Raw genomic sequence first — 18,762 nt, forward strand, 5'->3', positions numbered from 1 at the left:
TGACGCCATCGTGGACATTATTTGGACACAAATTCTCGCTTTCCATTATTTTGATCCTTAAAAATTCTACTTAATCATCGGTTCATCACCTTCTAAATATTTTTAAATTAATCTCAATTATGTAAATAAGTTAATGAGAAAAGGATCTACTTAACGAAAACCAAAATATTTTTATTTACATAAATTTAATTGGGTCGACCCATAAAGAAAAACATAAAATAAGAGTATATATTAAGTTTTATTGAGTTGGACTTAAAAGACGTCTCTCAGAAAGACGGTCTCTCATGAGATTGGCTGATTTATTTATAGATGATATATTCAATTTCTCTTTTTTTAATCTCAAATGAAGCTAAGATTTAATGTTCGGTGAGTCTAGTATGCATTAGGATTTAGGTGTAAGATTTTCAATTAATAGTAAAAATGATAACTCATACGAAATATTATTAGGAATAATACCATATTTTACTTATTTCTCTACAATAAATATTAACTTTTGATTAATCATGAATAATACCAACTTAAAAGGGTGTTTTCCTAGAATATACCTAACATAAATCAAACTATAGGAGAAAATATGACAAAAAAATTTAGTAAATTAGTTAATAAACTAAAGTTGGTATTATTCAAGGAAAAAACCTCTCAAAGTTAGTATATTCTTCACGGTAATTTCTCCCAATTCAAGAATACAAAGACATAGTCATTAATTACTATTTCATATAATTTTAGTTCTAAGAAAATAAATTTAACATTAAAAACAGAAAGTTTAGTGTGACATTATTTCGTAATCAGATAAGCTGATACAATTAATCTATTTTTCTAATTGATTACTCAAAATTTATAATTAATTGCTTTAAGTTGTACTCCCTTTTTTTTTTCTTTCATTTACTTTTTGCACAATTTTCAAAGCAATTTTCGAGCCTTGATATCTTTAAGTACACATCATAAAAAATTATAACAAATATATGATAAAAAAGTATACATTAAAACGAATCTAACGAGATCTCACATGAATATATTTTATCATCTATATATGTCTTAAAAATCTTAATCAAATTTCTCTCTTCAAAATAAAATATTCTAAACGAGAAGAACATTAGGAAACGGAGAGAGTCAATAATGATCATTTTAAACTGATCACTTTAAGTTTGTAAATAATCATTTCAAGATTGTATGTAATCACTTTCAAGGCTATAATCACTTAAATTCTTTAAGTATATATTAAATCAGTTCAATAGAAATATTGCAACCGTAAATCGAGTGGATTTTAAAATTTGTGATTAAACATTCCTAATCAATCACAGTGATATTTTCCTTTTTATCAAATCCTATTATATAGAAAAGTAAACAAATATAAAAAATATAGTACCAAATATATGTCAAAAAATGTAACGTTGGACAACCTCTCAACGCAGAAAAGTACAAATTTACCATCAAACCACGGAACGAATTTCTGCATTTTCGCCTCCCCCATTTCCTACCTTCTGTAATTTTGCGTCTGCGAAAAAAAAGAGAAAAGTAGAAATTAGAAAACCTTGAAACTCCATTAGCAAAACTCTTAGCTCAGTAAACCAACAAGAACATCAAAGATGTGGCGCTGTGTCACTCGTAATCTTCGTCCTCATTCATGGAAATCTTCTCCGATCTCTTCTCAATCTCCTTTTTCTAGATTCTTTTCTGTAAGATCGTCTTCCTCCTATTTCAATTTTTGTGATCTTGATTTTTCTTAAATTTAAATAATCGATTATAATTGATGAATGAGTGATTTGAAATTTTCGATTCTTATTTGTTTGTTTGTTTTGGTTTTGGATTGCAGAGTGCAGGAGGGGCGAGTTACACTGTGGTAGACCACACCTACGACGCGGTGGTCGTCGGAGCAGGAGGTGCTGGTTTGAGAGCGGCTATTGGATTATCAGAACATGGATTTAATACCGCTTGCATTACTAAACTTTTTCCTACTCGTTCTCATACTGTTGCTGCTCAGGTTTATTATTTTTATTCAAAATTTTGCATTTTCGTTTCCTTTGTCAATTTTTGTATCTCAATTTGTTATTTGTTTTGATTATTGTTATTTAAGTATTCATCATATAGCTGTCACTTTGCTTAATGCTTCACTAGGTTTTTAATCAATCTTATATGTATCAACTAGTTTCTGCGTTAGCTTAGTAATTTGTAATCAATCTTGTGGTGTTGAATTTTATTTTAATTGATTGAGTTACACATCTTCCAAATTTTTCTGTCGATCCAGGTTACAAGGTTTAGTTAGTACTAGTAATAGATTATGAGTTATGAATCAAGATTTCAATGTTGCATATACATTACATGTGATAAAATACTTAACGAGGGTGTCACTCGTATACAAAGGAGATCTGAGGTTGAATTAGTTGTGGTCTCAGTTGTAGATATGTATTGCTTTTCTCCTTCTATCCCTTTGAGTTTGCTCTAAAGTAGGGGCAAGTGGGCAATGTCATTTCAAGGCAACGGGTTGAGATAATCCTTTTAAAGTATTGAGGAAATATCACATGGGTGCCAAAAAATAAAATTTGGAAGATGGAAACAATTGTTTTTGTTGCCATTGCTTTTGCATATCAAAATGTGCTGTGAAAATACTACTTGAATGTACGGTAAATTGATGAATGGATTTGTTTCAGGGCGGAATCAATGCTGCCTTGGGTAATATGACTGAAGATGACTGGAGATGGCACATGTATGACACTGTCAAAGGAAGTGACTGGTTAGGTGCGCGCAATTTTATTGAAGCATCCATTATATTTTTAGTTCTACATGATGATATGAATGAATATAACGTGAAATGAATAATGATTAATGTAGTTTCGCAGTTTGTAAGTGATCGGGACTTTACGTCCTTCAATAGTAATACCGCAAGTGCACGGCGTAGCTTAGTACGACGACAAGTACGGGTCAAATCCACAGGGAGTGAGGGTTAAGTTAATAGTTTCTCGATCGATTAGTGTGTTTAAAAACGTATAATATGATGTTGGGTCGTGGAAATAATTAAAGCAAGCAATTAAAAATACTTAATGAATTTGAAGCATAAAAGGAAATAAGGATGCAATGAACTAAAGTAAGGATAAAATGATCAATAAGTTAAGGAGGCATAGGCTAGACTTTCTCACCAAAGTAGTGTTTACTAAACTTTAACCTAAGGTCATGGATGTTTTTTTATGGGGAAGAACGTATCATAAGTACCAATGTTCTCTCTCGAACAACAAAAGCTTCCTAAAACATACTCAACTACTTATTCTCATGGAGCTAAGCATAATTTAAGAATTGAAGTTCATATTCAACATTTCCAATTAAAACATCTACCTATTCTCATGGAGATGACTTAATCTTTAACCATAAATTATCGTTAAAAATCGACTCTCGCCCTCAATTCAACGACACTACACATGATAGCAAAATCCATCTTAAACCACAAAGAACACAACCAAACCAAAGTTAAAGAAAAGAATTAAGACCACATACATGGTGATAATGCCTAGCTTAAGCCAAAATAAACTACTCATTTATACTCATATTGAGATTGTAAATTGCAAACAAGCCAAGAACCATAGATGAATGAATTAAACTAAAGTACTCTAAAAACATAAATGCAATATAAGTTGAAGAACTACAAGCATGAATATATAAAACTAAAAGCAATTAATCAAAGATAAATAGGTGACATGAATTGAAAACAATATAAGCAAATAATAATACATCAATGGATGAAGAATCCAAATTGCAAAATGTTACCATAGAGGATCGAAATTAAGATTGTAATTGGAAATTGAAAGTTCTTAATTGAATTGAAAGAGAAATTATGCTAAACACTAATTTCTAATTGAAATGAAAGCTAAGCTTTGAAGAATATATAAAAGTTACTCAAAATGAAGGATGAAATCTGAGATGTTGAACTCCATTTTCCTCTTCTCTATTTATAGCCTTCACAAAACAAGTGGGGGTGGTGGTTTCATGCTTGCTCCACCACCACTAGGTTGTAGGAGGGAGGTGCCACCCCTAATGGATAGGGTAGGGTGGCTAAGCAGTCCTGGCAGCAACAATCAAAAGAATTCAAAATGATTGGACCTTGAATGATATTTAAATAGATCGTAAAAGCTGCTGTCGCCCATCTCGCTCGACTCAACCAACCCACTCGACCTGGTTGAGTCACCATCAGGTACTACATCAGAAGCTTTAAAATTTGGACAGAAGTTGAAACTAGCTTTGTTCGACCCGAGCCATCTTGCTCGACCCAGTCGAGTGGATGCCCTGTACCTCTGGATTGCAGCCTGCTAATTAACACAAGTCTCTGGAAGTTTAACTGCACCTCGCTCGACCCGAGCCACTCCGCTCGACCTGGTCAAGCGACCTTCAGGAGGGCTATATCCAGTTTCTGATCTCAGGTGCAGGTTTAGGGCTGCTTGAGCTACCTTGGCTCGAGCCAGATTTGGTCGAGTGGCTTAAAATGGGCTATTTTGGCTCTCGTTTTGACTTGTTTTCTTGACTTGGCTCATTGAGGCCTTCCTTTCTTGAGCTTTCGGAGTTGGGTGAGCAGCGTATGCGTCAAAAGTGCTTGATTTGTGCTCGGCTCGATGAGTTTTACCTGAAATGCAACAAAACAACAAAACACCAAACCAAGCGTGAAATCCTAAACAAAACAAGCATAGCTGTATCAAATTCCAACATAATCCAACTAAACAATGGGGATAAAATACAACTATCAGTAAGTAGCAAGATCAAACTTGTATCTTCAACTATTCACATAACGGAATTTTGAATTTTATGAACATGTCATTCATATTCGTACTTCATTTAGGAGTAAGAGGCTCCCCAAATGTTTAGCTATTGTTTTAGAGGGTTGCAAGGAAACAAGTTCTCTTTTTTTGCTCCAAGAGTTGATCCTTTCTTCAATCACTAATTATGTTGAATAAATGGAAAACTGCTTTCCTTTAATATGATGCTAGTAGGAAAGTTAAATATATCGTTGTTAATGTAATCCTAATACCTATGCAATACAACTGACGTGGAACTAATGTTTGTCTTCCTTTTTCTACCGTTGTCCAAGAAGAGTGGAGGTTTTCTCTACCATTTATTTTCATTGTTTGTTTTAAATATTAAGTGTGCTATAGTTAGCTTTAGGAATGGTCCTTTTATGTAAATAATGCCAAACATGTGCTTTTAACAACATATCTAAGGAAACCATTGGAAAAGAATGTTGAACAAGCCAATTGAACAACAACAGTCAAGTCCTGAATGCTTAAGTAGGAAATTTCCTCCCTTCCCCATCCCCAAAACAAGAAAAAAAAAATGCTTGTTTGAAATTCTAAGTGGAACTTAGGTATATATAAATTAGATACAAGTGAATATCGAAGGTAATGTGCTTTTTACAATAGTGGTTATTCCAATAAATATTCTCTTGTTGCTTCATGACACATGGGGGATTCATATTTGCAGGTGACCAAGATGCCATACAGTATATGTGTAGAGAGGCACCAAAAGCTGTTATTGAGCTTGAGAATTATGGTTTACCATTTTCTCGTACAGAAGATGGGAAAATATATCAACGTGCATTTGGTGGTCAAAGCTTGAATTTTGGCAAAGGTTTGTGGTTAAAATCTAGGATTCTACTATTAATTGCTGACTTTGTTAGTGCACCCACCGTCTGATATTTCCGATATCACCTTCCTGTTTATTTCAGGGGGTCAAGCATATCGGTGTGCTTGTGCTGCTGATCGAACTGGACATGCTTTACTACACACTCTGTATGGACAAGCTATGAGGCATAATACGCAATTTTTTGTGGAATATTTTGCATTGGACCTTATTATGGATGATGAAGGCAAGCTAATCTTGTTCATGGTCGTACCTTTTTACTGTTTTTGGTGTCAGTAATGAAGTGTGACTGTGACATTTCACTTTCTATCTTACACCTGCTTGGCGTTTGCATTCCGATTTTGGAAGTATAGCTGTTGAATATATAAAAGTGCTCTTCTTTAGACTGATTTGGCACCTAAGCTAATAATAGAAAGTGCTCTATAAATTTCCATTATCGCTTATATTTTGTGCAGCTAATTAGCATTTCATTTCCAGTAACTGAACAAGTTCAGTGATTTCATCCTTTAACTGTGGAACAAATGATCTGTTATAAGTTAGCTGGTTTTTCCTTTTTTTGATAAAATATTCTGATTATTAATCTTATGTTCAGGTAGTTGCCAAGGTGTAGTTGCTTTAAATATGGAAGATGGGACATTGCACAGATTCCGTGCTAAATCGACGATTTTGGCTACTGGGGTATTTGCTTCTCAGCTTGCGAAAAAATCTCCTTCCTTGTATGGAACCATATTCTTAGTTTCTTTTTGTTTTGCTTTTCTTTTTCCACATTTAGGGATATGGCCGAGCATATTTTTCTGCAACCTCTGCACATACATGTACTGGAGATGGCAATGCGATGGTTGCTCGGGCTGGTCTTCCGTTGGAGGTACGCCTCTTGCCAGCATCATAATCTTTTGGCACGTTGCTACTCTATGTTTTAACTTTTTGGCAACAAGCTTTGATTGATGTACTTTTTTTGACATTCTTCTATCTCAATATATTTCTTTTGCAGGATCTTGAATTTGTCCAATTCCACCCCACTGGAATATACGGTGCTGGATGCCTGATCACAGAAGGTTGGTTCCTCTAATTTTTGATTTTTTTTTTCTATAATTTTGGTTTAAATGAATCCTGGATATAGTTTTTCCATAAAGAACTGCAGTTTTGCCATTACATTTTCTAAACTTGTCTTTTTAACTTTTTTTTTTCCCCCTTTTTTATGTGATTGAGAGGAGGTGTTTTTCCTCATTAAATCCAGGTGATGCAAATGAGTTCTTAGACAATGACTCTATTATCTACTGACTTTTTTTCTATGACCAGGATCCCGTGGTGAAGGCGGTATTTTGAGAAATAGCGAGGGTGAGCGATTTATGGAAAGATACGCTCCAACGGCTAAAGATCTTGCTTCCAGGGATGTTGTTTCTAGATCTATGACAATGGAAATTCGAGAAGGCCGTGGTGTTGGTGAGATATTTGAAATCTTCAATTTTTATATACACTATTTTGTCACTCTTGTTTCTACACCTAGATGTAGGCTCTGCCGCAGCTAGGTTTAGGTATCATTCTCTTTGAAAAATATTGGTCACTCCATAATTTTGTAGCAGGATCGACTCTTGGTGTTTCTAGGTTTGCACAGATTATCCATTGATCAGAGTTAGACATATAGCTGTGCAAACTTTTGACCTCTTTCAATGCATAAATTAGCTTCTCCCCTGGGGGTTTTCCTGTGGTTCTCTTTGCTCTCTAATCTTTACTAACCTGTTGATTATATTTGTGATTTCAAAGAGGCTTCGGGGTTCTTTTTGGCATAATCCTTCTCTGCATTACATGTTACACCAACCCTATATGTTGTCATACTCTGAATTCTGATATAGAAAACCTATTGTGAACAGGACCTTTGAAGGATCATATTTACCTTCACTTGAATCACTTGCCTCCAGAAGTACTTAAGGAAAGACTTCCTGGTATATCCGAAACAGCAGCTATTTTTGCTGGTGTTGATGTTACAAAGGAACCTATCCCTGTCTTGCCAACTGTTCATTATAACATGGGTGGGATCCCGACAAACCACTATGGAGAGGTAAGAGAAGTGCAATATTTTGTGTATTTAATGTTGCATCGATACACCTCTTAGAATCTAACAACTCTCTGTTCAGGTTGTCACCATAAAAGGTGATAACCCAGATGCTGTGGTTCCTGGATTAATGGCTGCTGGTGAGGCTGCTTGTGCATCAGTTCATGGTGCCAATCGACTTGGTGCTAATTCTCTTCTTGACATTGTTGTTTTTGGTAGAGCTTGTGCCAATCGAGTGGCTGAGATCAATAAACCTGGTAGGTGGATTTGCCATGAAACTTTTTTCTACATGTATCCTGAGTAGTTACTAGTGAGTACCATTGGCTTGTTCTTCAGGCTTTTCAACTGTACTGTTAATAACAATATGCTAGTATCATGAACACACTTATTATCTGAAATTTGGCAGGGGAAAAGCTGAAACCTTTGGCTAAGGGTGCTGGAGAAAAGACTATCCAGTGGTTAGACAAATTAAGAAATTCAAATGGTTCTCTTCTTACTTCCCAAATCCGCCTGAACATGCAACGAGTGATGCAGAATAATGCTGCTGTCTTCCGCACACAGAATACATTGGAAGAAGGTATGATATGATCGGTGATATAGCATCAGCGTTATTACTCAGTTACTGTTGCTCATAAATGCTCTTGTTTTATTTGATTTAATACTGGTGGCATGGTCCATATTATATGCAGTAAGATAAGCATTGAATGTCTGGCACCACCCAGCAAGACCTTAACTTGCTCTTTCTTTTTATTTGTCAATTCCTACACAACAGGTTTAGTATTGGAAGTTATGGACTATAATCTAAATCCAAATTACGAGGTAGAAGCTTTGGAGCGCTGTAAAATTTATCATAGGACTTCTATCTTAAAACTTGTTAATTCTATCCAAAAACAATGCTACTTCACTGGAATTTTCTGCCACTTAGTCGTTTGGTAACAGAACCACATTCCATTAACACTTTAAGTGGCTGGGGGCCTCGTATTTACGCAACCTTACCCTTGTTAGTGATTACACAAAGGTTGTTCCGATGAACCCTTGGTAGCAAACATCATCACCAACTTCACATAACTAAAAAATGCACATGATTTATCGAACCACTTTATTAGTCCATTATAATCCAAAACAAAGACACTATAGATCTTTGGTGCATGGAAATAAGGGCATAGTCATTCAATAAAATACATCAAAATAATTGAAGACTTCCTCACCACAACACACAATCCGAGCCTGCCTGCTTTCGAGCTCAATTATACCTACATAGGATAAGTACTTAGCTCACAAGCTTCTAAAGCCCAAACAAAGGATCACCAAAGCAGAGTTTGAGAGAATTGGATGTGCGTAACCTTACCATTAAGTTCAATGTGTTTTCTTTTTCTTTTAATAAATTGCAAATTGGTTTTGGTACGTGCTTTTTGCCATGCAAAAATCCTTTGTCCCATTTCACACTAGTAAATCTTGATAATGAGAATGTGGGATCGACAATCCATCCCCGAGGATAACACCTTTCAAAAATGTCATTTGCAGGTTGTCAATTGATTGATAAAACATGGGAGAGTTTTCACGATGTTAAAGTCAAAGACCGAAGTTTAATATGGTATGCTTAATAGTTAATATCCGTTGTTTGCTTGCTAATTTATACTTTTTCTCTTTTTTTTTGTCATTACATATCTTTTTCGTCTGCACTCTTACTCTGTTGTTTCTTAGGAATTCTGACTTAATAGAAACCTTAGAGTTGGAAAATTTGTTGATCAATGCATGCATCACTATGCACTCTGCGGAAGCTAGGAAAGAGAGCAGAGGAGCTCATGCTCGTGAAGATTTTACGGTCTGTTTAGCTTCAGTACTTATATATTACCTTCTGAAATTTCTTGATTTTATTTCTTATCAGGCATTTGACGTGCTCTTTCTTTTGCAGACAAGAGATGATGAGAACTGGATGAAACACACTCTAGGGTACGTGGATTTCTTTTAATACTGTTGTTTTGATTACATGACTTTGATGCTAATGATACCATCAGTCTATCAGGGCATAGTGACAATAAGTTTACTCAAACATTCTGGACTCTCAATTAATTAATTGTCTTGGCATAAATTTTGTCTCCCTACCATAGAGTAAAAACAAGGCCGCTTCGCATCGCGTGGGCCGCGTTGTAAAGGTTTTCAAAAACAACGAACCGATATTTTCCGTGTTGTAAAGGTGTAAAAAATAGCATTTTAGGCCGTATCTACTTCCATAATGCTGTTTGATTAATTACACATATGTGTTCTCTGATTTTTCCATACCAATTCCTATAGGCAAATAGTAAGCTTCTGGAATCATCTTATATTTAGTGAAATAGCTTATAAGATGGCATTCTTCTTGACCTCATCTTTTAATGGCCTCCATCGCAATGCGGCCAGCATGTTGTTTGGCTCTATACTATTCAGACCATTTATATGTTCATCTCTATCTCGTCTGATTAACTTGGTCTAGTCTTTTTTTTTAATGGGAAATCAACATATTTTTTTAGCCATACTTTCTCTTTTTTTGGTTGTTTTCACTTTTCAGTTCTGTTCCAAATTGGACCATCAGTTTTGGGTTTAATCATAGTTTAGATTAATGTTTCTCAACTCAGCTAATGAGGGTTCAACCAGTTTTTCCACGTTTGCACATTCCTTGATACGTCAACCAAAGTTACACATCTAGAATGATTTTTGTGAGCACTTTTTTTCACATTTTTGTTCGTGGGATTGAGCTATTTCACTGTTGGTTGAGTATCATTTTCAGCATAGCAGTCTGATTCTGTGTGTTCTTTTCATTTCCTTTGGTACTGCAGATATTGGGAGAACGAAAAGGTTAGATTAGATTATCGACCAGTCCACATGAACACATTGGATGACGAGGTGGAGACTTTCCCTCCTAAAGCTCGTGTATATTAATTTGCTCCAATCCTGAAGAAAACCCTAACCAACAAGTAAGGCAAATATATTTATAAATTAGAATGATAGAGGAATTGAGGGGGTGCTGGGGTGTTTCATTTTTTCATTTGCTGCAAGAAGGGTGTCGTCCTTCGATGAGTTTAGCTAAACGCTTTATGCAATAATGGTATTGATGATAGATTTTGTCCGTCAAATTGTTCTGGTGAAAGGAATACTGCAATGAATTTGTATCAAACATTTGTTATTGATAGATGTCCGCCATTTTGTATTTCATTGAGTTAATAAGAAACTGAGATTGATCTGCCTTTGATTGTGCAATGATCATATTAATGTACTACTTTTTTAACCATGATTTCTTTGATGCAAAAAGAATCCGTGGCCATGATTATTATAAGACAAATTTTGACAATGGTCCTTTTGGACTATTCTGATATCTTAGGAGCTGTTTGACATGAAGATTTTAAGGGGTAAAAGTAGAGACAAACAAATCAATGTCCCTAAATATGGTATTATCCATGTTAGATGATTAAAAACAATTAATACAACTTATATTATTATTGTTTACAATTTTAACTGGTTTTGGATCATGTGAAACCATTTAAAGTGATGAAAACTGAAAATATGTGTACATAAAAGATTAAATGGTGTACATATTCTGGTGTTAATTTTGTAAATAATTGGACATTTTATAAAAAATGTATATATATACTTAAAAAGTGTATAGACATTTCTTTAAATAATATGAATTTTGTCCTTCACAAATATATATACACCCAATAAGGTAATATGTACACTTTTAGCTACAATATGTATATCTCAGTCTGGTTTTCAGCTTTCACCACTTTAGTTGTTTTCATCTGATTCTGCATATATATATATATATATATATATATATATATATATATATATATATATATATATATATATATATATATATATATATATATATTCCATTCCTATGTCATCCGATTATTTGAAGTAAACACTGGGACAAGTCAAGACCAGATAGAGAATCGTGTAAATTTGGATGAAAGACAATGACGATGTAAGTAGTTGTTGACCTTTTAAGTCAGAGTAAGATGAGTGGAATACGGTCTCAGAGTCATGACAATTCATAATAAATACTAAAATTTGTTCTTGTTTTGTTTTTGTTTATTAAAAAGGTCATTGCATATCTTTTTTTTTCTTTCGTGGCTTGAGTGCCCGAAACTAATACTCCAAGTGAAAACATTTTGATTGTAGATTCAAGGTTTAATGTGCAATTTGATACGAACAATTCATTTAACAATTAACGATTCTTCATATTATTTTTAATTTAGCTAAATAAATTTAATATCTCCATCGAAAAATGCTTATGCGTTTATCATCGTAAAGAACTTAAGAAGATTGTAACATGTTAGTAACAGACGAGTAAATATTAAGCGTAAAATACAATCACATTTTGTGAAATGACTCGAGTAATCGATCTTATATATATAACTGATATTAACACTTTAAAATTATTGTTGATTAGAAATAAAATTTTTAAAAACTAAGGTTCATTGTACAAAATTTTATAATTATAATACTTATTGAACTGAGTATTTCAATCCAAGATCTCATATGTTATACTCTCTAATTTATTCTCTATATTATCTCATAATCAACACTTCCTCACTAAAACATTAGTTAAAACAATATTGATTTTCCTGACTTATATGTACTTAGTGTATAAGTTTAGATATAAATTTAACAATAATTTGAATTCAGTGGAAAGTATCTTCTAACATAGGAAAATATAATATTATTTTAGAGAAAAAATTCTAAGTGAATTTTTAACTAGCTACAAAATTTATTGTCTTAACCGAAACAATATTGTAGCTATTTTAATTCAGGGCTAATGAAAATTAAAATTTGTTTCGATTGGATCATGTATCGGTACCACTTTCCTTAAATAATATTATGAGTTCAATTCTCACTGCTCCTCAGCTATCCTATATTCAAAAAAATTCAAAACTAATACTTCAAAATAATCACTAGTGGAAAAAAACTTATCTGCTGCGTGACAATTGCTGCGGTTTTTTTTTGACGCAACATAAAATAGGATGAAAAAACGAGGGAAAATAAAAAATTACATTATATTCTGCGGTTCCCTGAAAACTGCAGCATATAGTGTAATTTTTGTTAATTAAATAATAAAAAACGCGTCTCTTGTTTTCTAATACTAACACTACTGTGCTGCTTCTTCAATACGATACTACTGCATTTTCAATATTGTTTTTTCTTCTTTCACATCTAAAACCCTCCTTAAAACCCACGAATTTATCATCATCTTCTTCATCTTTAATATTGCTGCATTTTCGTTCTAAAACCCACGAAATTTATCATCTTCTTCTTCTTCTTCTTCTTCTTCAAGTTGTCTAGTTCATCATATTCTCAAACCCACGAAAATTCTCCCATTGTTGTCTTGTTCAAGTTCATCTTCAAAACCCACGAAAATTCTCCCACGAAATTAAGCTATAATTTCTCTTTTTAATTTCTTAAACCTTTAAGTTTTTGCAAGTTCAAAACACAAGAAAATTAGGGCTAATTTTTTTATACTAATTTTGTTTTTGTTTTTCATTGTAGATCATATTACATAACCCATGAAATCAAGGTAATTTCTATTTTGTTTGTTAATTTGCAAGTTCATATTTTTATTGTTTTACTTGTAATTTAGTAATTTAGTGCTAAAGATATCAATTATTTGTGAATTTTACATTTTTCAAGTTTATGTTATTAGTTTGTTAATTATTTGTGTACATTGTTAAAAATGTGGTTTGTTGTTATATTTATGTCTTTAATTTTAAAATTAGAATACATATATTTTTAGGGTTAAATGATTTAATTTTATTTTATATATTTTGAATATGATTTTATTTACAATGTAGCACTTAATATTGAAGTATGAAGTATAGAATTAGAATATGTTTGGTGATATAGAATTAGAATATTTAATTATTCTAAATGATTTTAGTTTTGGAATACAATAATGTAGTGCTTATATAGAATTAGAATATGAAGTATGTTTATTTAGGGTTAAATAGATTTGGTATAAAGAAGTATATATTTTTAGGGTTAAATATGTTTGGTATAAATAAGTATATATATTAAAAAGTGATTATTAATTTTGTTGAATTCATTAATCACACTTAGGATGACAAAAGATCATTCTTCGATGTATGGAAGTATTGAATCATCAAAATTTATTGATGAGCTATTAGAATTTTGTAGTATTGTCGTTGAACATCAAGTTAGGTCGAGGGGAGTTGGTTTTTATTGCCCATGTGTCAAGTGTAGTAATGTATCAAAGGTAGATAGTGTTGATATCCTTAGGGAGTATACTTCAATGTGGGTTTAGGCCTCAGTATCATGTTTGAGTTTGGCATGGTGATGAGGGAGTTTACAAAGGAAAAAGTGTTATTGAGGATATCAATAATGTGGATGTCAATGAGGATGTAGTAGATCATGTTGATGGGTATGAGACAGATGAAGAGAATGTCGATGAGGATGTAGATCGTGTTGACGAGATGATGGGGAGAGTTAAGGATGAGTTAGGAAAACGTCCTCGTGTTTTTGACTTGTTGACAGAGGCTTTTCAAAAGCCTTTGTACCCTGGATGTACAAAGTTCACCAAACTAATAGCCGTGTTGACAATTTTTTAATATTAAGTCAAAGTTCAATTGGAGTGACACTAGTTTCACAATGTTATTGAAAGCGTTAGGTGAGATGCTGCTGGATAGAAATGAACTTCCAAAGTCGACATATTATGCCAAAAAGCTCATGTGTCCTTTCGGCTTAGAGTTCCATAAGATTCATGCGTGTCCAAATGATTGTGTATTGTATCGGAATGAAAATGAGAACTTAGAAGAGTGTCCTACGTGTAGGTTATCGCGTTACAAGCGTAAAGGGGCTCAGGATGCAAAAGGGTCCCCGCTAAGGTATGAAGGCGTTTCCGTGTTTGATGCGCATGCTAATGAGGAGTTCACCTTGCGTGCAATGCTTTTATGCACCGTTAATGATTTTCCGGCATATGGCAACTTATCAAGGTATAAGAACAAAGGGAAGAAAGCATGTTCAATATGTATCGATGACATGGAATCCACGTGGATTCCTAAGTGTAAACATGTATTCATGCACCATCGAAAGTTCCTCCCACGAGATCACCAATATCGTAAGAAGAAAAAGATGTTCAACGGGGAGGTTGAGGACTGTGTAGCTCGTTGATCGTTGACCGGTTATGGGGTTTACGAATAGGTTAAGGGAGTTAAAACTGTATTTGGTAAAACAGGGCAAGTGCAAGGGGGTGAAGACAGACTATGGAAAAAAGAATCAATCTTTTGGAAGCTTCCATATTGGAGAGATCTACAGGTTAAGCATTGTCTTGACGTTATGCATATAGAGAAAAATGTATGTGATGCCATACTCGAGACGTTCATGAACATTCCAGGTAAGACAAAGGATGTTAAGGTCGTGCGAGATTACTTTGAATGTAAGGATATTCGTCCGGAGTTGTGGCCACAGGTTAAGGTGAGTAAGAAAAGAAATAGAGCTGATGAAGTTGGTGGCAGCAACAAGGGAAAGGGCAGTAAGAAGAAGATGAGTAATGAAAAAAATTATTTGCGTCCAGCTTGCTACACATTGTCCAAGGTAGAGAAGCGGGCATTTTGTGAGTCTTTGTATGGCATTAAGGTTCCGTCTGAGTACTCATCCAACATGAAGAGATTTGTGACCCTAAATGGTGAGTTGAAGTTGGAAAGCATGAAATCTCACGATTGCCATGTGATAATACAAGTGTTCTTACCAATTGTAATCCGTGGAGTATTGACAAAACATATAAGATATGTTATTCGCTATGTTCGTTCTTCAACACAATTTTTAGTAAAGTTCTTGATCCCTTTAAACTTGATGCTCTGCAAGTCGATGTGATTGTAACTTTATGCAAGTTTGAGATGTATTTTCCACCTTCTTTTTTGACATAATGGTTAATCTTATTGTCCATCTCGTTCGTGAAATCAAACTTTTGGGTCCAGTTTTTTTAAGGTGGTGTTATTCTTTTGAAAGACACATGGGAGTTTTACAAAACAAAGTGAGGAATCCAGCACAACCCGAGGGGAGTATGATTCAAGGTACTGTGAGCGATAAGTAGGGATGGCCACGGAGCGGGTTACCCGGAACCGAACCGGTGCCGAACCGCTTAGAACCGGAACCGGAACCGTTCGCGACAGGTTCCGAACCGACCCGAACCGCGGAATCGTGAAACCGCTGGAAAAAAAGTTACCGGAACCGTGAAACCGCCGAAAAAAAACTACTTGAACCAGACCTAAGAATTGCGGGCCTGAACCGGAACCGGTCCGGATGAACCAGTCCAACTGTTCCATGGAATCGAAACCTGAACCGGCCCAGCGGTTCCATGGAACCGGACCGTGAAACTAGCCGTTATACTAGCGGTTGCAAATTTTTCTATAAATACCCATCACTTTCAATCAATTTCATTCACAACTCATCTCTTCTCCTACTCTCTCTACTTACTCTCTCTCAATATTACTTAATTACGCAATTTCTCTTAATTACACAATTAGTCTTTTAATTATTTCTTAATTTAGTTAATTACATAATTACTCTATTAATTATTTATTTATTTATTTTTTAATTCTATTATTATTTCAATATTATTATGTCTTCTTTTTTGAAAAAGCCTCTAAAAAAGTTACTAAAGTGGCAAAATCATTGGGAGGTTCTAGCTACAAAAGAAAGGTCACTTCAACTTCGTCTATATCAACAACACCTTCGATTAGTAATTATAATTATGAACCAAATTATCCAGAAGGGTACGACAAAGAATTACACAATTATGCAGAAGAAGTGGAAAGAGAAATACAAATTGATGAAAAGAAGCAGAACAAGAAGAGGAACCAATGACCCCTACTGGGATACATAGATCTCGACAGTCATCAACAAGATCACATGAAGAACAACTACAACAACAACAACAACAAAGACAAGCTCGTGGTAAACGAGTCAATTTTCAAAGTATCGGTTAGTTTTACAATTTTATTCTTCAAATTGATTAAATTTTAAATTATTATTTATTTATATATTGTGGTATTTGAGTATATCTTTATATTTAAATTTAGATGAAGATGAACCAGTAAGACAACCTTTTCCGGCAATGCCACCTCCTAGTGGTAGGACTGTTTCACATGTGTGGTCGTATTTTATAAAAGAACCAACCGACAATCCAGATGTTTTCATATGCACTTATCAAATTTGTGAAAATCAAGGAGTAAAGCCCTTAGTTTCATACAATTTCGTCAAAGGTAAATACTTTTTCAGTTTTTTATACATACATTATATAATCATATTTTATAAAAATTTATTTATTGTGTTTTGTGAATACGTGTTAGGTGGTGGTATGGGATCTTTTAACAAACATTTGGCAAAGAAGCATGGAATCACAAAAGAAACTCATGCAGCAAGCGGCAGCGGGACCACAAGTGGAAGCCGACAGTGGGACATTCCCCGCACAGGTATGCCTTTTAACTATAATCGTAATGATATGATCGATGAATTTTCTAAGTATGTAATTTGTGATGAATTGCCATTTAACCATGGTGAAAGTAGGGCATACGAGCGTTACACTAGAAAAACTTTGCAACCACAATATAGAGCAATCCCTAGGAGCACTCTTAAACAACGCACAATTAAATTATATGAAACAATGCGCTATGAATTAGTAGAAATGTTTAAATCTTTTAATGGTAGGGTTAGCATAACAACTGATATTTGGTCTGCTCCCCCACATTTAGAATCTTATATATGTGTAACAACACATTGGATAGATTAAAATTAGATTATTCAAAAAAGAATAATTGCTTTTGAGGCAATGCTCGAAAGACATACGGGTGAAAACATAAAATACAGATTATTAGAGATATGTAGAGAATGGAACTTATTAGATAAGATATTTTGTTGTTCTACCGATAATGCAACCGCTAACATTAAATGTATGGAACTTTTGTATAACGAACCTGCATTTAGTTTTATCCTTGGGGGTAGATTATTACACATACGTTGTTGTGCTCATATAGTAAACTTATCTTGCCAAGCAGGTATAAAACAATTAAGTGATTTATTAGATCCAATTAGAGACATAGTGAAGTGGTTTAGAATTGGACAGATAAAGAGACGATATAAGCAATTATGTGACCATTATCAACTAAAAAAAGTGTATTGGTCATTAGATACTCCTACACGTTGGGGCTCAACCAACGATTTATTAAGAAAAGCGATTGCTTATCGTCTAGTTATAACACAACTTTATAGTGAGTGTACAGATAGCTATATAACTGATGACACATGGGAACTAGCTATAGGTGAACATAAAATATTAGAAGCGTATGACCATGCAACTAAGATTTTTTCATATGTTTACGAACCAAACGTCCACTTAGTAATAAGTGAGTGTATTACTATTTTTTATCATCTTCTTAAACATACGCATGATGATACTAACCCATATTTAAAGCCGATTTTTGCAGATATGATGGATAAGTAGAAGACATATTTTTACCGATTTTCCTTTTATTTATGGAATTGCAACCATTTTAGACCCATGTTTTAAGACAGAAGTCCTTACTAAAGTAATTGGATTTTACTACCAATCATTAGATCGCCCGCCTAGTGATGTACATAATTATGTTGAAACTTGTAAAAAACTTTTAGCAGAACTTTATGATTACTATGCTAGTGTATATAACCCAAAATGCGATACGTCTAGGCATGCTAGCGTCTCGGCACGTCCCTCTTATTATAATTCCGTAATAGCTAATATAATGAGCTAAGATGATAGTTTTGTAGGATCATCTTCTTCTCCACCCTCCACTGCATATTTAGAATTAGATAATTATCTTAAACATCATTTTGAAATTAACCAAGGTAGCTATAATATTTTAGAGTGGTGGAAAGAAAAATATATAAAATTTCTCATATTATCGAGAATTGCAAAGGATATCCTTGCAATTCCTGCTTCTACGATTGCGTCGAAGTCTGCTTTTAGTACAGGTAGAAGAGTTTTAGACGAAAAGAGATCTCGTCTTGCTCCACATAGTATTCAAATATGTGTTTGCAAGAAAGATTGGGATCAAGTGGAGATT

The 18,762-nt window shown here is 34.0% G+C and overlaps 1 protein-coding gene across 1 annotated transcript; it reads left to right on the forward strand.

The window, feature by feature from the left end:
• Positions 1-1,392: 1,392 nt before the first annotated feature.
• On the forward strand, positions 1,393-10,893 carry LOC130820825 (succinate dehydrogenase [ubiquinone] flavoprotein subunit, mitochondrial). Its single transcript, XM_057686361.1, has 16 exons — positions 1,393-1,676; positions 1,814-1,981; positions 2,649-2,736; positions 5,458-5,604; positions 5,702-5,842; positions 6,209-6,294; positions 6,389-6,481; positions 6,608-6,671; positions 6,916-7,059; positions 7,488-7,675; positions 7,752-7,926; positions 8,076-8,246; positions 9,194-9,263; positions 9,374-9,494; positions 9,585-9,622; positions 10,486-10,893. Exons 1-16 carry the CDS (start codon positions 1,587-1,589, stop codon positions 10,586-10,588), a joined length of 1,887 nt encoding a protein of 628 aa, XP_057542344.1. The 5' UTR covers positions 1,393-1,586; the 3' UTR covers positions 10,589-10,893.
• Positions 10,894-18,762: the final 7,869 nt, after the last annotated feature.

This window comes from Amaranthus tricolor, chromosome 8, assembly GCF_026212465.1.
Source record: "Amaranthus tricolor cultivar Red isolate AtriRed21 chromosome 8, ASM2621246v1, whole genome shotgun sequence".
Lineage (NCBI taxonomy): Eukaryota > Viridiplantae > Streptophyta > Magnoliopsida > Caryophyllales > Amaranthaceae > Amaranthus > Amaranthus tricolor.

What these genes read in the sequence shown, in the direction of transcription:
- LOC130820825 (XM_057686361.1), top strand. Translation starts at nt 1,587, where the DNA reads ATGTGGCGCTGTGTCACTCGTAATCTTCGTCCTCATTCATGGAAATCT. An exon ending in CTCATACTGTTGCTGCTCAG is followed by an intron (nt 1,982 to 2,648) that starts GTTTATTATTTT and finishes GATTTGTTTCAG; the next exon opens with GGCGGAATCAATGCTGCCTT. An exon ending in CCTTATTATGGATGATGAAG is followed by an intron (nt 5,843 to 6,208) that starts GCAAGCTAATCT and finishes TCTTATGTTCAG; the next exon opens with GTAGTTGCCAAGGTGTAGTT.